Source organism: Mastacembelus armatus, chromosome 19 (assembly GCF_900324485.2).
Source record: "Mastacembelus armatus chromosome 19, fMasArm1.2, whole genome shotgun sequence".
NCBI lineage: Eukaryota > Metazoa > Chordata > Actinopteri > Synbranchiformes > Mastacembelidae > Mastacembelus > Mastacembelus armatus.
The window spans coordinates 5,629,605-5,650,564 of record NC_046651.1 but is presented as its reverse complement, the minus strand read 5'-3'; the positions used below and the strand labels follow the sequence as shown (position 1 = coordinate 5,650,564).

The window sequence follows — 20,960 nt, the reverse complement described above, 5'->3', positions numbered from 1 at the left end:
AACAAAACAAAATAATTCCTTGCATTATAATTAATAATATCACTATCAACGTCTCCATTCCATGAATAGTCTGAGTAGAGTTGTCCTTTGAGCCAGTGTGTGTTTTACACAAACTGGAACATAGTTATTAATTTTGTTACATCTGTGGATCTCTGTTGTGCACATACTGGACATACAGGCGACATACTGAAGGCCATAACTACTGCTTCTGCTGCTTTGTCTTGTAGTCCATCCAGTACTGGGATTTTGTATTTTTATGTCACTGTAGTTATTTAGGCCAATTTGTACAAATTTGTTCTTAAATTGACAGTTTTTGTGTTTTTTGTCGATTAATGCGCTGATTCAATGTGTCTTTTAGGGTGGGAGGTCCTCATAGCACACAGTGGGGAAGTCCCAGCCCAGCAGTGACTTCATACTCAAATGAGCTTCCATACTGAAATAGGGGTTTGTGTCGCACTCATCTGCAAACCAAGGATTCTCCTACTGCTGCTTCATCTCACCAGGTGAGTGATCCCTCCAAACATTATTTTCAAACCATAGTAGTTCAAATGGAGCAAAGTGAATGTGTTTTTTCAGGACTTATGGTCAGTCTTTCTGGTCTAGGTAGGGTTTGAACCATTTTCAGTTTTAAACAGATACAATAGTGATGAACACAAGCGTTGAAGAACTAGCTCTTTAGACTAAGTATGCTCTGATTAGATCGTTTCCTCCAAACACATTTACACACACACACACACAGAAATTGAAAGTGAGACTAAAAATAAAAAGCTTTAAAAAAATCCTGGTTTTATGATTTTAATAATTATACTGTACAAACATGAAATCTAAGAGGAGTCATAAGTAAAGTTTTGAATTCTGATCATTGGGGTGTGACAAATATACTCAAGAATAAATCAGGCTTACAACTGTGTGTGTGAAAGCAGCAGAGGGCGGAGGAGGTTTAGATCTGTGCGTCTTTCACACTCCACCAGCTCAGCACTCGCTGGAGCGAATAGGACTGTGTTCAAGAACAAAGATTTCTGAAAGGACACAAGTTTATGATGTTGCAGATAGCACGCTGCTGATGGCCCTTTACATATACAGAATTTATACATATTTTGCAAGGAAGTGGGTCAGATTAGCTTTTGAAGGCAGAAAAGAGTTTTCACAGAATAGCAGTCTCTCCCCCACTCCATTACACACCAATATACACCAAATAACTTTGTAACAGGTTCAAGTGCAGACCTAGCAGTTATTCTTATACATGTACCACACATTAGTACAGCTCATGATTGCTTCTTTCACCCTACACAGTCACACCATCATCCATCCATCCACCATCTATACCTGCTTATTCCTAACCAGGGTCACAGGTCCTGGAGCCTATCCCAGCTCTGTTTGGGTGAAAGGCAGGGGTACACCCCGGACAGGTCACCAGTCCATCACAGAGCCACATAGAGACAAACAACCTCACACTCACACTCACTCCTATGGACAATTTAGAGTCACCAATCAACCTGACATACATGTTTTTGGACTGTGGGAGGAAACCAGAGTACCTGGAGAAAACCCACACAAGCACAGGGAGAACATGCAAACTCCACACAGAAAGGCCCCTGATGGGTTTGAAACCAGGAACCTTCTTGCTGTGAGGCAACAGTGCTAACCACCAATCCATGTGCTGCCCCACGGTCAAACCAAAATTAAAATATCAAAAATGTAAAGTAAGCTCTCCTGTGGGATGAAACAAAGGCGAAGCATTTAGTAAGCTGGCCATTTAGACAGCACGTGCAGCCCAGTTCAGCTAAATAAAAGGACAGGTTCGTTATTGTGCTGTATTTACATCAGCCGCCTATATAGATATCACTGCTCTAGTTCACAGGTACTGTTTCAAAAGGCAGTTGCAAAGTACATGTGACAGCCTTAAAGGCAATTTATTGAATTATTTAACAACTGACTGGCTATTTTCCATGATTCATTTATTCCTTTGAGCATGTTCCCACCTCCTTTAGTGATATAGTTTGGTCACCAATATATAAGCTACATATACATAGAACAGAAAATACCATTCACATATTTACAGCTACATGGCACAACTGTTATCTTTCTGTGTCTGTTGTGTTTATTAGTGTGGGGTTATCAGGATCAGGGCAGATGGATGGAAACTGTCCTGAGAGGCAGTACTGGGATGGCTTGGTCAAACAATGTGTGAACTGTGATTTGGTGTGCAAGCAACCAGACGAAATCCCCAGATGCACCAGTTACTGCGGTGAGTGCACACACACACACACAGGAACAGGGGTCTAAGAATACATGCAATGTGAGTTCTGGATTGTGACGTAAAAGTCACAGGAACATTTCTTTATATTTATTTTTTGGACTTTTGACTACTGAAGTTTATTATTATTCTTCTGAGTGATTGCTGATCTTTTCATAAACTGAAAACTTTCTAAGTGACCTGATTGCACTAGACAGGCACAACAGTTAAAGGATGACACATAAATTGAACAGATGCAACATTTCAGGAAGACAAGTGCAATTCAGTTAGATTATTTCGTTGTTTTTACTTAATTTCAATTGTCATATGAAAACTTCAAATATACTAGAAGCTAACCTGGGTGAAATACACAAGCTATGGATGCAACCAGTTTTAGAGGGATTACTAGCTATAATTGACCAGTAACAGAAAAACAAGATTACCATCAGTCATTACTTTTAAAACAAGGAATGCTAAGCGGACAGGACAGACGAGAATTCAGTTCATGTATCCTCCTCCTGCATTAGAAGCTGCAAATTGTAAGGCGCTGCCTGGCCACTACTATGATGGGCTGCTGAGGAAGTGTGTGCAGTGCTCTGAGGTTTGTGGCAGACATCCAGCAGAATGCTCCACACACTGCCAGAGTGAGTACTGACCCTGCTGCTCTGGATTAGACCATCACTTATTTACAGACCTTCCTTTATGCTGTAACTTCTGTAGAAATGTTGTGCTCTATTGTTTGTTTGTAGCAGGCTGTGTAAATTATGCAAAAAGAAAAAAAAAATAGGATTTTTTTGAACACGATACTGATGTTGGGGTTTACAAATGCATAATGCTTGGACCCAACTTTGGTAAATCAGCTTGAAATGACTAGTTTAGTACATAAAAAACTACTGTCAGTATCAGTAATATTTAGAAAGTTATAGTTTCTCATGCTCTCAATGTGAAATAAAACAAGTGATCCTACATTAAAGCAGGAATTTCAATCAGTTTCCATCACTATAGAAAAAGAGAGAGATACAGCCCGATGTTCTGGACTTCAGAAGTAATTGGACAGGGACAAACAAAATCATCGTACTTAATATTTTATGGAACAGCCTTTGCGGTCATTGGCTGTCTGAAGTGTTTGACCCACAGGCATCAACAGAATCATTGTACCATCCCTGGTGATTCTCTCCCTGCTCTTCACTGCAGCCATTGTACCCACTTCCATTTGCAGCCATGAGGTGGTGCTTTGGGTCTTGAGCTGTTCCTTTTTTCCTCCACAGTTTTCTCATTCCATCATTTTGATAGAGGATGCTTTTCTGTTTCATCAGCCCACAAAACTTTGTTTCAGAAGTGTAGCAGTTTCCTTTGAGGTACATTGAGGTAATAGGGCAAGTCCACAGTCCATAATTTTAGTAATTAATTATGGAATTTAGTAATTCCATAAGAGGCACAGAGTCTGAAGAAAAAATGTACCTCTGAAGACACTGGCAGTCTGGAAAGTATACATTAAGAACAGAGCCAGAGGTTTTCACCATGAGACATGGAAAACGTTTTGCTGTTGTGTCTTGAAATGCCATTCCGCCTATGACTCAAAGCCATCGTATTCCCCTCTCTCCAAGTGCCAACACCTCCCCTGACCACTACAAAGCTCCTGGATAAAGTCACCTCACACAGGCCAAATTCCAGAGAGCTCTCAGTGCCGATAGCCCTGGAGGATTCCACCATCGTACTCTACTCCCTGCTGGCACTGTGCATGGTACTGCTAGTTTCCAGCTTGTCTCTTGCCTTAGCAATCTTTCCAAAAAGATCCAGAGCCAAACCCTCTAAACCAAGACCCAAAGAGGCTGACCACAACCAGGAGAGTGTGATCCAGCCAGGTCAGGAGGTTGGCTTTCCAGGTTGCCAGCTGCAGCAGAACTCCAAAGGTTAGTGAGGCATAGATACTATCAAAGGCATAAATCAGTGCAAGCAACTGAGAAAACAAATAACAATTTTGTATTTCCAAACTTGTGTCTATAGATTGCAATTAGAATATCTCAGCATCTCTTTCATATCTTTTACTCCATTGTGTGCCACTAACCCACTCCGTCAGCAGATTTTGTGACAAGTTCAATCCGTCCAACTGACCGTGAGCCATCAGATGACTCCATCCCAACAGAAACCTGCGTGTGTGTCCACTGTTTCCCTGATCTGAAAGCACTGGGCCAGGGCAATGACAGGCCACTGAGAGCACCTTTCACTTTCTGCCAGCAAGCTGTTCCAAGCAGAGCACATATGCAGAAAGGGGGTACACACTGGACTGAGGTGAGCCCAAACATCTGTAGACTGGAAGCCCAGGAGGAGGCAGCAGTCGGATGAGGACTGTTGGCATGCTTTCAAAATTCAGTGTGTCACAGGAACACTGGAATGGATAAATATGTCCCCAAGACATCGTATGAGATTGCCAGCATACATGCTGAACAAAGGAGCAAAAAACCCTCTAGTACCTCATACTGCTGCAGATGTCACAATCTGTCTAGGATCTCTAAGTGTTCAGACTGTGAAATCATGGAAACATGGCATAAAAGCAGTACATGCTCATTTTAACCTCTATCAACAAGCAGCAACAGCAGAAATCCATCAGCAACAATTAGTATTAAAAAAAACTGCTCTTACCAAAAGAAACAGGAAGGCAAACAGAATTATCAAAATGTCAAAAGCTGATCTGTTGATTCATCAAAAAACCCATCAGGTTTTATCCCCTAATAAGGGCAAAGCAGTGAAAGCTTTACTCCATTATAGACATTATGCTGTCAAAATGACAAATTACTAGTGATGTAATACAAGTTTTCATTATTAGTCTATTTATTTCCGTGTGTACACACACATCACTGGTCAGCCAGCAGGGCCATGCAGAGAACTTCTCAAGGCCTCAGGCAACTTTACTGCTGAGAGGAATCAACCAGAAACTTTAACAAATATCCAAACAATACGAAAAATAAATCCCCTAGATGACCACACACGCACAGAACTATATTAGATTGCAGTTATATATTATTAGTTTTTATTTACTAATAGTAGCAGTATGCATGATGAGGCTACAGGTTTATTTTAGGCCTACCATATTAGTTAAGAGGCATATGATACAAATTTCTCTTATTAAAAATTACAGCAAGATTAAATTATTGGTCCAATATAATAAAGGAGCCTTTTACCCCATAGTCTTATAGTAACTTACCTGGTTTGATCCATGTTGATAGTTAAACCATGACCTTTGCTGCCTGTTTCTTTAGTTTTTCCATAGTTTTCTGCTGTCTCTGGTTGTTTTCTGCCATCCTTTTTCACTCCCTTTATAACAAATGCAATAAATTCTTGAGACATAAGTCTGGGTCACTGACTGAGCCAAACTATCACCTGTTACTAATTCAGCCTAGGCAGCAGAGCTTAGCTCTCTTCAGGCTAATTGTGCATTTAATTGTAAGATGAATGTTTTAGTTTAAATATAACAAACAATGCTGTACAAGTTACGTACAAACATGTGCTCTGTTATCAATTTCAAATTGAATATTTCCAAATATAAGGTGCACTGATGATGAAACATAAATGGCGCTCACAGTGGGTACACTTGAAGGCAGCCGGTGCTCCGTGTATCTACACTGGAGGCGTTCAGGAACCACAGTAAGTGTAGGTCACCAGTGTTCTGGAAACCAGAGAAACTAGAGTCCATCACACAGCCACTTCAGGATACCAAAGTGTCATATTGGAGAGCCAGGACAAATAAATGGAAAATTCTTCCACTTTAGCCCGATGCATTTGTCACTGTTCATATTGACCACAATGTAATTCTTTTTAAATCATGCTGAGAGCTGCAGGCCCAATAGTGCCCCCCTCTAAGTATTGCAATGGAAATCCAAGTTTTAACACAGAGTCAATGTGAAGAAAGGCATCTGTCAGTCTCTGCAAAATTGGTGTGCCAGGCTTTAACATGTCTTCCTGTCGTAACACATGATTTCACAAAGACATAGTCACAGGAAGACAGAACTCATGTGCTAAAGACACACTCACATTTCTTTTACTATTTCTCAACCAAAACCTGCAGGCCACACAATATATAAAATATATTTTAGTGACAGAAAATTCAATAATACTATAGGAAGTAGGTAATCCTGCAGTGCAAATCTAAGAGGAAGTGTTAAAAACCAAACGTCACTAGCACCACTGGGTGTCGCCAAAGTCTATTAATTCCACTAGTGGAGCTTGATGTTTTTAACCACCAAAACTAAACAGAGGAGCAGAGGCTGTCTGAAGTGACCATATGTCTAAAATAAATATAAAAAATATTTCATACTACATGATCAGTGACATTAAACAAGCAAACCAAAGGAGTTTACAGATCTAGATTTTTCTTTATTTAACTGTCTTTCCATCACTGTGTCCAGTTCTTGCAGCAGTTGTGTGTGAGGAATGACTGACTGGGTCCAGACATGGTTCTTCTGATTCTGGCCAGACCCAGCAATATAGAAGAACAACTTTGAGGTTTCACCATTTGTCTCTTACATACAAACTGTACATATATACTTTTACATATATCATCAACATGTGGAAAAAAATCCTATCAAAAGGCGATACCCAGCTCATACGGCATGCTGAATGCAAGTACTGATTCAGTACAACAAACATACAGTACATATGCACGTGCACGACACACGTGCATACAATCAGAAACACACACACACACACCCTTTTTTTTTTCTTGGTTTTTTGCACACTATAACACATTTTAGACACGTGTTAAAAAGATCACATACACTTTTTTCCCTCCTCGGGCATATAAACGTGCAGAGAGAGACACACACACACACATATCTTACTATAGTTGTGAGGACAGTCATGGACATGATGCATTCCCTTACCCTAACCTAAACCTAATTGTAATCTTAATCCTAAAACCAAGTCTCAACTCACAAAAAACCATCTGAAGTGGTGAGGACTGACCAAAATGTCCTCACAACCCCAAAATGCCCATAAAAGAATGGTATCAGATTAAAACGTCCACGCAACCATAGAAAGACGTGTACACAAGCACACACTAAATTAGAACAAGGTGCGGCCGACATTTAACACTGCGGGCTTGAACTTCTAACCCTTTATACACAGTCCTTACTGAAAATAATGTACTCCTCTTTTTTTCTGCCATTAACCTGAAATAGCATCATCACAACACATCTTCAAATTGGTGACTATGCCTCTGTAGAATGTCAGAAAATATTTGATAAAAAGCCAGATAAAAAAAAAAAAAAAAGCCAGAACAGCAGCAGTTTGGTGAAAATTAACAGCGCTCTTTTGCTTGTGTGTATTCAAAAAATATGGTTGACAGGACACTATAACAGACGAACAAAGTGAGCGCAAAAATGTAAACAAATGTAATTACAGTATGTGTGATCTGGAAATGACAGATCCTGTGTGTCCTTGTCCTGAAGGTATCTGCCTGCCAAATACAAACACCCTAGCACTGAATGGAATAACGTGTCCCTCTATACATAATACCATTTGTTTTGTCCACGCTTTGAATTCTGGGCAAAAATGCATAATAAGACACCTTCCATCCTTGAAATATTTGGTCATTTGGAAGAGTGTGGGTGTTCTAGATGAGTGTGCTTGTGTCCAGAAAATTGCATGTTTGGATGCTTTTGGGTAAAATCAAAAAAAGAAAAAAAAAGAAAACACTCACTTTGCCCCAAAATCCAGTGGAAGATTGTGTTGTGGAGCAGGACGTTATTGAACAGCATTTGTGATCAAGTAAACCTTCCTCACATAAACTCAGGCTTAAAAATAACCCCCTGGCATTCTGTCTGTGTCTGAGAAACACAATAGTATTCCTCTATTGTATGAAAGCAAGTAGAGACTGATTTTGCAGTAGTTGCTTTATAGCAGACTCACAGATGCTTTCTTCTTCATTCCCTGGATTCCAGTGCAAAATCCCTGCAAGAATGCAATACTCCTTCAGGACCCAAAGAAATCTCACATTCAAATGCTTACTTGCAGTTTGTTTGGCTCTTAAATCTTTGCTCTGTCCCACACAGCCGACAGTTCGTTGTTGAATGTTGCACAGAGGACCTAGGTAAATATGTGGTATGGGTAGTTCCATGTTAGAGCGACAGTTGTGACTTTCCTTGCCTCTCTCATCACAGTGTTACTTGTTTCCATGCAACTAATTTCTTGCATCATCCCCTCACGTGGGCTGTGATGATGAAGTCATCTATTCATACTCCAGAAACTGTTTGTGGTAAAATAGAAGGTACCTATAGAAATAAAAGAACCACACAGTCAAGCTGCAGCACTACGAATAAAGGAGCAGTCACAGTTAACCAGGTGTTAGGAACGCCAAGGAAGAGCAGATGAAGAGCAGTGCTGCCTCATGTTTAGTTAGAGCTAACTAAACATGAGGCAGCACCTGGTAACATGAGGTGCTATGCTTAATGTCATGCCTTGCTCACCCTTCACTATCCAGTACGTCCTTGATGCTGGCCTTGGTGATGATGGCATCATCACATTTGAACCACTGGTCCTTGTGCTGCCGGATGAAGGTGGTGTAATGGCCACTTTCTAGTGTCCCCTGGTGGTTGACCACAGCAAAGAGACTATATCTGAAACAGGAAGACAGAAAAGAAGAGATTTGATGCTGCAACTCATAAACATTGAAATAAAGTTGGAAAAACAAATCTCAAAAACCCTTTATTTTATACAAGCAGTAAAGACATTTTTACAATTTGAAGGATTTTGAATGCAACTGAAAAACACAGCCAAACAGCACAACATATTAAGTATCTGACTTGTAAGCAGTTTACTCATTCAGAATCAGCATTTCATTAGAATAAAGTCCATGCAAAAAAATGAGGTGGTAGTGTGTTCTCCTCAGTGAAATTTGTTCAAGAGAGCAAGGTACTGAATGCATAAGTGGCATTAGAGGGAGGAGAAGGAAGAAGTAAAGGAAACCAAATGTGACAGGTTTTGTTGATGACAACTAATACACAGGATTTCTATATGCACTTGTGGCCAGAGCACCTATAATGCACTCTGTCAGGTCTGTTTTCAGGACGGATGTATGCAGCATTTTTCCACCTCAGAACTTAAACTTGCCATACCTGTAATGTGGCACTGGAAGAGCTGATGCAGTATAACTGCTTTCATCCTGTGAGCACCTGCCACCTTCTCCTTTGAGTACCTGAAACTTGTTTCAGTACTACCTCCTGAGAGATGCTGAAATTTAGCTTCCAGAACTCACCTCCAGAGCCAATGAAGGGCAGTGGAAACAAATGAAGAACCCAGGACAAAGTTCTGTTAACGGTCACTAAGTTCCTACAGTAGAAAATGCCTATTATATGACCTTAATGATGATAAACTGGTTTTCTCTGGAATCTTTGGAACATGGACTGGTTGAAATATTTACTTGTTGTCATTGTTGAAGGGGTCCACAGTCTGTTGGTACTGCCCATTCATCCTGCTTTCCTTGCTGAAACACAGCAGAGCAAACTTAGTCAACACCAAACACCATCAGATTTTATTAATGTTAGCAGCATTTTTAAGTGTGTGTTTCAAGTGATAAAAAACCCCCAAAACATTATTTGGATAAGAAGAGCACAAAATTGTAAATCTAATCCAATAAGTCCTATCTGTTTAGTTTTTGGAGCTGACAGCCAGGTTGCACATCTTGGATACTTACCACGGATAAACCTCCATAAATTTGTTAGAAATGACAGAAGAAAACCACTTCACATAGTGTATATTCTGTAAGCAATAATATGCAGATCCTGAGGCTACAGCATAGCTGTTACTTCTTCTAGAAGATAGACTCTTCTTCCATTTAGTTTTTGTGCAGCTCACTTGGTTGTCTTTTTTGAATTGTATTCACCTGGAGGCCATGAAGGGTGTCATGTCAAGCTCCAATGGGAAGGAGACGTATGTTGTGATCTTCTGCCGTAGTTTGGCTGAGTGCTCAAACCTCTGAAAACACACATCCACATACAGGTGTTAAGGACACCACACTGATAACCAAAAACTCCCAAATTAGCTGCTACAGCATCAAACACTCGCTCTTACTTTGAGGTGAAAGCAGGCTACAATGGGCAGCTTCTTCATGGTCAGCTGCTTGGTGGACTCCTGGTAACTATGGCAACCGCTGCATTTGATCTTAGCACTGCTGCCAAGGTGCTCCGGTCTGGTGAACCTGCAAAAGAGAGGAGATAGTGTGTAAGTATGTGGAAGCTGCTGTTGCTGCTCCCAGAGGTCTCTCCAGTGGATTGAGGAAGAACAGTAATTTGTTTCAGGCAAAGCTCTGGGGAGGTTTAGTTTAGTAGTTTTTGCCATGGAGTTTGCATTTATTTCTCTTATGAAAAGGAAAACTTGCTGTCTATTATGGCACTATATAGAAATAGATTTGATACACACAAGAGATTAATAATTTATCGTAAAGATGAATTTATTACAAACGGAGATAAAAGAATGTTTGCCAGGATTTTCCTAACAGTGTGATTTAAGAATTTAAAACAGGTTAGATAAACCTGTCAGATTAGGCATTTTAATGTCCAACCAGCAACCTGTTTCCAATAAAGAGCAAGACGTAATGATGCAACACCCAGGCTACCATCTATTCAATTAGTTCAGTAGCTCAGATCAATCTCTTAACCAGCATTCCTTTCACTGGCCTTTCTGGAGTTTACTCTTCACATTCCAAAGACATGCTGCACCCATGACACCAGTAATTACACTTAAATTGGAACTGTTGTTGTTTACCAATGATTACTATGGTTCCCACTGAAAAAGTAAGATTAAGTAGTGAAGAGGTGTGGGTAATAGTGTCATCAAATCTTATAGCCATTTTTCAACCTCCAAGTTATAATCTCTGGTGCCATCTGCAGTGCTCAGTCTTCTGTGTGTGTGTTCTGACTGTGATTTCTCTACCTGCTCATGCGTGTGCCTATGCAGTCGATTCATCTTGTTTAGCCTGCAAAACGGTGTTTGCTGAAGGCTATTAAAAATAAATAGTGAACAAACAATATTAGATCATTTTTCATCATTATTTTAACATATGAAGAAAGTCACATGCTTTTGGCTTTATGGCTGGATTTTACGGTATTAATGTATCGGTGGGATTTTGAATGAAGTTTTTTTTTTACCTACAGATCTCTATTGAGAATGGTATTTTGTGATGTTTAACTCTCAGGTTTAAAATGAGATCCTCTCTATCTCTTTGAGTGAATGATGATGCTGGATATTCCTGATTATGCTTGTAGGACTCTTACCTGCGCAGACAATCTGTGAGCGTTGTGGCTCCAGTGGTGTGACTCTCTCCGTTGAGTGCTGATCCATCTCCTCCAGGGCTCAGAGGCCAAAACGGTGTGGAGGAGCCTGGCAGGTCCAGGCTGATGTCCCAGAATGGATCTATAGTTGTTGAAACACCACTGGAGGGAAGACCAAGAGCCAAGGTGAAGTAGATATGAGATACTGAACCTGCCTATATTTAAAGAGGATTCAGTGAGTTGCTGTTTGTCGACTTGTATGTCTTCCAGTCAGTTACCCACTCAAAAGAAGGGTCAGTAAGACGAAAGGAGGGAGACAAAAAATTCTGGCATTAGTAAATCTTGTTATCGCGGTTTAGACCCTTGCACTCCTACTGCTGGCAGCTATACTTGAGCTGTGCTATGAAGATTACTCTATATCACTGAGGGGTGCGCCCTGCAGCTTAGTGCTACTGTTAATTCTCAGGTCCAGATCTACTAGCATTTCTAATCTGTCTATTTGTTTTTCCTGCTCCAATTGCAAGGGGTATATTTCTCACATTTGCACCAGTCTGTGGTTGCCATCTGCATGTCCTTATAGAAAGTGTTTCCTTATTGCATATCCATTAGTGGCAGGATCATGGTAATGTGGAAAAATGCTAATAAAAGTTGATTTTATATTATGCTGGTTTTACAAAAGTCAACCAGTAAGGTAAGTATGGCTGAAACAATTCTCTGCCTCTGAAAAACAAGAGGCAACATATGACATGAGATTGAAAACAGCCACACTAATGGTTATAGTTTGAAAAGAACAAAAATATACAGCATTAAAAAGCAGCATTAAATCAGCTGGTCTAAAAAAATACAACAAACTGGCCTTTCTGGAAAAATGTATTTTAGATTATGAAGATCCAAAAGTCTCTGGCCACCAGGTGGACCCATAGATCCACTTCACAGACTCATGAAAGGCTTTTCCTGTTGCTGCAGTGTAGCAGTTGAGTGTGTGTGACCGATGGTGTGATATGTGAATGAAGGATGAGAGTGGAGGCAGCAGGTTCACCTCAGGGCAGGGGATTACAGGGTTCTGATCCAGGATGATGAATTCAAGTGAATTATGTCACTGACAGTAGAAGTCAGGCACACTGTGAAAGAGCGGAACTGTACTGTAAGACTATGATATAGTCTGTAAAGCACAGCTGTGCTCTGTTAAACTTTACATTCTTTATACAGTCTGTAGTGAGGCTTAAATTATCTTTTGTCTTGTGCTTATCTTCAGAAAGAACACACACACACACACGCACTTACTGGCAAACTTGACAGGTGACATCAGACTGCAGGCCCCCTGTGAATATTTGGTCGATAATGCAGTTACAGTGGTTAGGGTTGTTGGCTTTCTTTCCGTTGTCATCTGTGTGGATATAAACACAGAGTCACTAAAAGCAATACTGTGTAACTTTACCGTGTCTCTCCATCAGTCTCTGTCTGTTACTGCATCTACCCTTTCGCTCTTCATTCTCTCAACTCAACTGTTCTTGCTTATTTGTGCTCAGACTCATCATTGCATCTTTTTTTGGTTTCTTCATCTCCTTTATGTCTGCCTCTTTATTTTTAAGACTTTCATTGGTGCTTTCTAGTTGTGTTTATTCATCATATGGGCTGTGTGCATGTGTCTGTGTAGATAAAGGTTTATCTTATCTTAGATACACATCTGACCTTTGCAGTGTCTGTGGAGGACATCTAGAGCTGCGATGAGGAACTCGTGAGCGTCCTGTTGCTCATAGCCAGCCAGGTGACGGGCATGAGTCCACACCAGGTGGAGTAGGCGAAACGGGACATGAGGTGAGCGATGGCCTGAGTAGAACTGGAGAAAGAAAGCATGTGTGTTTGTATGTGAGGGAGAAAACCTTCACAAGAATCTTTATTTATCCACCAATTTTAACCAATGTCACAGTCATTTACCTCCTGGAAGAGTTGTGACATCTCACACACTAGGCAGGAGTTGCTCTGCATCTCACATTTGTGTCGATCAGACAGGAAGAAGTCGCGCAACAGCGGAGTGTGTGTCAACGCTTGGACGATGCAGTTCATGAAGCATGTGTTGCCAAGGTTTATCAGACCACGCAGGCCTGAGCATAGAAGGGAGAAGGAGACACAAAACGTAAGAGACAGGCAAAAAAGAACACACAAACACAAAGCATGGGTGGATAACAGAGGTAGGGATAACAAAGAGCTAAATAAATAGAGCCAGTTCTTAATTGATGGCTGCTGCAGTAGAACATCTAAACTGCAATGCTGTTAATGGTAGACAACCAACACACACACACACACACACACACACACACACCTCACTATAGTTGTGAGGACACTCAGACATAATGCATTCCCTAAACCCTAACCCTAACCATCACAACTAATTGACTAACCATAACCCTAAAGCCAAGTCTTAAACCTCAAAAAACATTTGAAGGACCAGCCAAAATGCTCTTACAAGGCCAAAATGTCCAGACAAGAATGAAATCAGAATAAAACGTGCCTACACAACGAGAAAAACGTGCACACGTGCACACACACATATACACAAGTACCCTAATGTCCCTGAGGCAACACTGGATGCAGGGAAACCCTTGTCAGATTACAGCAGACCAAACCACACACAGATGCAGACAAGAAGGGAGAGGATGGACGGATAGAGTTTTTACAGATGAGCAGCCAGGCCTGTAATTTCTTTCACCTTAGACAGAGCCAGGGATATTAACGGTGCTAGAGCAGATCCCTGCAGGCAGCTACAAGGTGTTAAATGTATGCCAAGTCTTCTCTCTCCCACACACTGCCAGACACCACCACCACTTCATTCCAATATTCCCTGATGCTACAAATGGATTCTGCTGTTTGTTTCTTAAAAACGATTTATGCATACTTGTTTAAATAATGTTTCTAATATTTCTCCTCCCTCATGGACATAATACTAAAACACCTTTCAGTACAATGCAGCTTAGTATAACACCAGCACATGTTGCAATCTCAATAACAAAAATTGGGTAAAGATTTTGGCAATGTCAACCAAAAAAAAGATAATTTGCTGATAGGCAAAAGTGGGAATATCACATTGGTTTACCACTTTGTGTGTCTGTCAATGATGGTAGTAGTGTTGCCTTCTCTAATCTGTATCTACATTGTTTCCTGTCTATTTGATCTCTAAAGTCAGTGGCGGGCCTTAATACAGCTATTTGTAGGTAGACAAACATCAGGTCTAATGCCAGCAGGTGTCTGTGTGTGTCTATGCATGAGAAAGAGAGAGAAAGAGAAACACTAACCAATAGTACAGTTTGATGTGATTCTCCTCCTTTTGGGGTTGTGACGGAGCAGCTCCAACTCCTTCTTAGTGGGTTCCCATGTTGAATACTTCTCCCCTATGCCTGGAACACATTTGAATACACAAACACTAACTTGAAAACTTACATCTTGCACTCTTCCTCTTCAAGCTTAGGGGAAGGAAGGCGGGTTTATCTGTGTAGCATCTTTAACAGCATAAGAATTCAAAATGTTGTACCTAAACAAAAGAACAGATTTGAAAAGTAAAATAAAACAAAAGTAAAAATAACCTAAAATTGAATACAGTTCACATGAAATATAGATATATAAATGGTCCCCACTTAAACTAATTACAGGTTAAGTGTAAACAGAAAGATTGGCTGCAACTAACGATTATTTTCCTTATCATTCATCCTAATTTTTTCCTTAATTTATTAGTCTATGAAACTTACAATAGGTAATATTACAAAGGTACAATATTTAGAATGATCCATTAACAAAAATGGAATATAGTATACATAAATATGTTGACATTAGTGTGTGATCACCATTTTCATTTAAATCTACATAGGGAGAGGGTCTTCGTTTACACAAACAGCCATGTTGCACCACCATGTTTCTGCAGTAGCCCAGAATGTGCAAAACAAAACAGACTCGAGACAGAGAATTATATTTTGTTTAAAAGGTGATGATCTCAGCTATCCTTGAGAAGTGTCTACAACTTGATTAGATTCCACCTGTAGCAAAGAGAATTGAATGGACACTTATTGCTTGTATGAGGCCATAATCTTTTGACAATACTGTTAATGTTAGATATTCTGTTATTTGTTTGGCAAAAGCATGTTTTTGCAAAGAGGAGGAATTTCCATTTTGGGTGCAATATCACTTTAATCGTTTCATCATGAACTGTAAGGCTCAATGTCATTAGCCATGTGTATGCCACATAGGGCTGCAGCTATCGAGTCGAGTATTCTACCGAATATTTCAGTGATTACTCGAGTAATCGGCTAAAATAGACTTTTGCATTTATAAACAATAATACGATTATACTACTATAATGCATGACCATGGAGGAATGTAATGGTACCAGGTACTGTTTTGGTACCTCCTTAGGTGAGGTTGGGTCCAAGCCAGCCGAGCCGATACTAAAACGTGACATCAACAGACTGCGGGCCTCTGATTGGCCAGGGAGTCACTGGAAAAGTCCTGGGCGTGACGTCCGATCCTGTTCCACTTTTATTTTTATATTCTTTACCGTAGAAAATGGCTAACACTACTCGCAAAACAACACCACGTATAAGGACATCACCGCAGTTTGCGCGTCGCCATGCTATGACGACCCCACCAACGTTGTGGTGGTAATGAAATGGAAAATGACCAAAACCGAGTTGAGTCGAGCAGGGTAGAACCGAGTAGTGTTAAAACAGTATAATGGAAATGACCATAAGTGTGTGTACCTTGCATCTTCCAGGCTTTTCTTTGTTCCTCTTTGGCAATCTGTTCCATGTCTTTGTCATAAATGTAGTCTTGGCACATAAAGCAGTAAATTCCCCCATACAGCAGGTCAATAGCTGGAAAAACAGAAGCAGAGGGAGGGGAAAATGACGCAAAACAAAAAGGAAGTATGAGAAAACTGTTCAAATGCAGGGTTTTATCTGTTTGTCAGGGGGGTAATAAATGACTGAATGTTGCTAAGAACTGTGTCAACTGCTACTGCTTCGTTTCTTTTCTATTCAGGTCATGTTGCCAGGTAGCAAGGCCTTATCTGCTGCAATATCAACTATCTGTTAACACCATCCAGGAACAATGGAGAAACAACCACCTAGAATGAGAGAGCAATGAGAAGTCAAAAGGTGTGGAGGAGTAGGAGGAGGGCAGCTCATATCTAAATGCAATCTCTCACCATCACACTCGCTCGCTCGCACACACTAACTTAGCAAAACCTACTACTCCCTTACCTGCCTTGCACCCTGCAGTTACCTGTTTGTTGTTGCCATGACAACCTGCCTGTCAGCTTTGCCCAGCTATCATCCTCTGCAGGTACAGAGGAGGGGAAAGGGAGCAAGGGAGGAATTAAGAACGTAGGGAAGTAAACAAAAGTACTGAATTTTACTGAAGAGGAAGAGAAATTTAAACATCATCAAAGAAGTGCAAGGCTAATGGTACAGTTGTGAATATCAAAAGGGTCATGGGCTAACGGAACAAGTGGAGGGCAGCAAAAAAAAAATGAGGATGCAAACACACTATGCCTCATAGCTGTGAGTGAAAATACCTAAAACGGTTAGATGAAAGAAAGGAGAAGTAGGAAGGAGGAGGAGGAGCTGGGATCTAAGGGTTTGTTAAAGACGACTTAATTACCTCCTCACTAGTCTGCCGAGATCTGAGCCTTTTTTTAATCTTTTCTCTCTCTGTCGTAGACTGTTTCTTGCTCTAGTTTTTGCATCTTTTAATTCAGCAGCTAACCTAATTAAACTCACACTCCATGGGAAACACACACAAACACACGCACACACACACGCAGAAGGGGGTCTTCCTGAGCTGAGAGATAACACAGAGCAAAGGAGGCTTCAAAAAAAAAAAACAAACTGGCAGATTCTCAACATCTGCTAAAGCCAGACTCTGTCATGGACACCCTGAGTGTCTCTGCTGCAGCCTCACTCTCCTCCAAACACTGCAGTGCGGTGTAATGTGCTTCTCTTGCAGTTCAAATTGCCTAATTCTAAATTGCCTAATTACGTAAAGAATTTAAATGAAACATACATGTCGTAGAGCTGGATGATGTCTTGTGTTGTAGATAATGTGCTGTTCATCTTTTGAACGCTGTGTGTGTGTGTGTGTGTGTGTGTATATATATATATATATATATATATATATATATATATATATATATACACACACACACATATATATATATATACATACACACACACACAGACTAATAGAAGTGTGTCTTACAGCTGACAACTTTTTCAGCCAAGCAATGCCCATTGCTGTCACTTACTGCAATTCATGACCACACAGCATCCCGAGGCTTTCTACATATGATCAACATATACATGGTGACAAGCAGATAACAGTGCAAAGGCAAACTAATTTTCAACAAGCAGGAAAGCACCACTGTTTACTATCTGCCTATTCGCAAATTGGCAGCAGGGTCTGACTAGAAAGGCCTTTATGCTAAAATATTAAATATGATGTAAGCATTTATGTGAGCATTCGGACACAGACTGACAGCTTCACTATATCAACCTGTTAAAAGAACAATGGTGATGCTTTTTTGCAGATTTTTTCAGTTGCTGGGCAGAATCAAATCTAGTGGGACAGCTATGGCTCAGGAGGTAGTGCAGGTCAACCATGAACCAGAGGGATGGTGGTTCAATCTTTGGCCTCACTAGTTAACATGTCAATGAAAGACACTGAACCCCAAGTTTCCCCAGGTGGCTGTTCCATTGTTGCATGAGTGCGTGTGTGTGAAGTGACAAATGTGTAACAGCGCTTGAGTGTAGAAAAAGCGCTACACAAGCATAAGACTGTTTAGCAGTTTACTCTTGCTCTACATTAAGAGATTCAATCTTCTCATTTAACTCATATAGGTCTATTTTCTAAAACGGTAATGTTTATTTTCTAAACATAATGATTCATTTCACCTATAAAATGTTGGAATAACTGCACACAACACTTATTTTTGCATGAAATTGATGGTTAGTTATAACAGCTGCCAAATCATTTTCTGTGGATCGCTTAACAATTCAAGCTTTACAATAAAACACACATTATCATTTGCTACTGGGCAAAACTAGATGTTTACTGTGGAAGACTAAAAACTATTAAACATTGTACATTCACAAGAGTTGAAAAAGATAAAAGGAGGAAATCCAAATAAATGAATAACTTTTTTTTTCTTTTTTAAAGCACTTTGGTCAACCCTTTGTTAAGCACTATAGAAGTAAAGGTTCATCGATTGATAAATGAATGGCTAAACATGCAAACGGTTTGATAATCAGTATAAGGGTTTACTGATGTAAATGTTACTGTGTAAATGCTGATTCTCACTTTCACATCTTAACTCAACTGAACACCTGTAGGAGGTTTTATAGTGATTTTAAATAACTATTGCCTGAACACTAAAGTCATCTATATCCTCCCTCATTTGCACAAAGTACAATGGACCTTTAGGTGGACAGTTTAACTGAGCAAGCTCTGGTAATCAGCTATTTTCTCTGAAATAACTTTTGAGAAATGTTTTGATTATTACAGGCTGTGTCCCTGTGGGAGTAGCAAGGACAGGCAAAACATCCAACAGTTCTTACTGTTCAGCAAACACCCACGTTTTTGTTCAGATCTGGAGCTATCCAGACTGTGTCTGTCTGATTTAAACATTTAATTCAGAGAACTGAGTAACCACTTTCCCATTTCTCACTGCAAACACTGAACAACAGAGCAACCTCCATGTGAGCTGTGGTGGGAAACACAGGGTGGTAGGTGCTTTAATAGAAGTCTTCTCAGTCATTTTTAACCAGAAATATTTGAAACAAATCCAATGCGAACTATCTGTGACATCACTGATATGCAATGTTTTGCGTTACCTTCTTTCACCTGGCATAATGATCATGTCAAATCAATACAGACAAACTGCTTTTTAGTACTAACCCATAAACACAGACTCACACTTACAGTGGGTACGGAAAGTATTCAGTTTTTCATTTTTAATAAATTTGCAAAAATTTCTACATTTCTGGTTTTTTCTGTCAAGATGGGGTGCTGAGTGTACATTAATGAGAAATAAAATGAACTTTTTTGATTTTGGCAAATAGCTGCAATGACACAAAGAGTGAAAAATTTAAAGGGGTCTGAATACTTTCCGTACCCACTGTACCACTTAATGTTTCGAAGGATTTTGGAGGGAGTTAACTGTTATCAGGGAAGAGTACCCAGTATAGTTGACTTTTAGCATGTGTGGATGTGATTCATTTTAATCAGCCACCAAGAAAGATCTTAGCCCCTTTTCATTATACAGTTCACTAATGCATATACTCCCTCCAACTGACTACATGAAGCTAAATACACAGGTGACATTCAAAGCCCCTTGGAGGCCACACATTTCAGACTTTATTTTCTTGAGTCTTTCAGACTCATATTGCACTAGGTTGCATAATATAGCTGTCTGTCATTTACAATTATTTTTCTTGATGAAATGCATCACCATAAATGACACATAATCAATATGTAGCAAACTTAAAGTCAATCTTATAATCACAAACACAAACGCTGTGTATGAACTGTCAGTACGTTATGCAAAGCAACATCTTCATTAACCACTCAACTGTATAATTAGATCCTTTTAGCAGCCTTTACTGTGAGCATGTTTAAAAGGCTGGCACCAGTTAATTTAAGCAAATGGGGCTAATTGCAGGCGTGGATGCCTGGTGTTAGGCCACGTGTCTAACAAAATGCATCTGCTCCGACTGCACCTGTGAACAGGAGCCTGAGTGAGCGTAGCCAGTGTGAGTGTTTGTTTTTATGTATGTTACCTAGGTTATGCCTTTTGCTCTTGGCATGTTCATGGATGTGTTTTTTGGCAAAACAGGCAAAAAAGACACAGTAGAGGCAGGAGTGGAGTCTGTTGAGGTGGGCGCCGCACATGTGGCAGATACATGACTTGGCCTGGAAGAGAGGATGAGGGGCAGAAGAGGGGAGAGAAAAGAAATGAGTCTTATTGTTGCACCAGCATACACACATTTGTAACATTAGTAGCTCTGCCTCCATCAAGTATACAAGTATACATAACATTTGGCTATAAACACATACTCAAAAAACATAAAATTGGAAAAGCTCAGCTTTAAAGTTGCACATCAATATTTTTATATTACCAATGGATTAAATTACTATGCGCAATATGAAAGGGCCCACCATTAGTACTGAAACCCACTGAAAATTATTAACCAATCCAGTACTTTAACTTAGCTCTCTGCCCCACAGCTTGATGTTTAATCACGCTCATCAGCCTTGCTGTCAACACGAGCAGGCAGCTATTTTCCTGTTAAAAAAACTTGCCTGCCCAAAAACAGACATGGTTATAGTGGAGTATTGGATTGGCATCCAGATATTTTTCTCAGGTGAAGACCAAAACATTTATAAGAGCTATAAAAAGAATTTACATTGTTTCC

The 20,960-nt window shown here is 40.1% G+C and overlaps 2 protein-coding genes across 4 annotated transcripts in view; one reads left to right on the top strand and one right to left on the bottom strand.

Moving 5' to 3' along the window:
* The first annotated feature begins 398 nt into the window (after positions 1 to 398).
* On the top strand, positions 399 to 5,586 carry tnfrsf13b (TNF receptor superfamily member 13B). The gene is made up of 5 exons (XM_026314857.1): positions 399 to 503; positions 2,109 to 2,248; positions 2,764 to 2,880; positions 3,844 to 4,149; positions 4,320 to 5,586. Exons 1-5 carry the CDS (start codon positions 421 to 423, stop codon positions 4,580 to 4,582), a joined length of 909 nt encoding a protein of 302 aa, XP_026170642.1. The 5' UTR covers positions 399 to 420; the 3' UTR covers positions 4,583 to 5,586.
* Positions 5,587 to 5,738: 152 nt separating this feature from the next.
* Positions 5,739 to 20,960, bottom strand: part of usp22 (ubiquitin specific peptidase 22) — a 21,062-nt gene continuing 5,840 nt past the window's right edge. For all 3 annotated transcript variants that reach the window (XM_026314852.1, XM_026314853.1, XM_026314854.1), the window contains exons 2-13: positions 20,325 to 20,457; positions 16,251 to 16,364; positions 14,796 to 14,897; positions 13,441 to 13,607; positions 13,195 to 13,342; positions 12,787 to 12,889; positions 11,506 to 11,664; positions 10,304 to 10,430; positions 10,116 to 10,207; positions 9,654 to 9,716; positions 8,701 to 8,850; positions 5,739 to 8,505 (exon numbers count right to left, since the gene is read on the bottom strand). In XM_026314852.1, coding sequence (XP_026170637.1) covers positions 8,463 to 8,505; positions 8,701 to 8,850; positions 9,654 to 9,716; positions 10,116 to 10,207; positions 10,304 to 10,430; positions 11,506 to 11,664; positions 12,787 to 12,889; positions 13,195 to 13,342; positions 13,441 to 13,607; positions 14,796 to 14,897; positions 16,251 to 16,364; positions 20,325 to 20,457 — 1,401 coding nt within the window. In that variant the 3' untranslated portion in view covers positions 5,739 to 8,462. The remainder of the gene's footprint in view (positions 8,506 to 8,700; positions 8,851 to 9,653; positions 9,717 to 10,115; positions 10,208 to 10,303; positions 10,431 to 11,505; positions 11,665 to 12,786; positions 12,890 to 13,194; positions 13,343 to 13,440; positions 13,608 to 14,795; positions 14,898 to 16,250; positions 16,365 to 20,324; positions 20,458 to 20,960) is intronic.

Coding starts and splice junctions, on each gene's coding strand:
- tnfrsf13b (XM_026314857.1), top strand. CDS start 421: ATGAGCTTCCATACTGAAATAGGGGTTTGTGTCGCACTCATCTGCAAA. Junction 2,249..2,763: donor CAGATGCACCAGTTACTGCG/GTGAGTGCACAC, acceptor CTCCTGCATTAG/AAGCTGCAAATTGTAAGGCG. Junction 2,881..3,843: donor ATGCTCCACACACTGCCAGA/GTGAGTACTGAC, acceptor CCTCTCTCCAAG/TGCCAACACCTCCCCTGACC.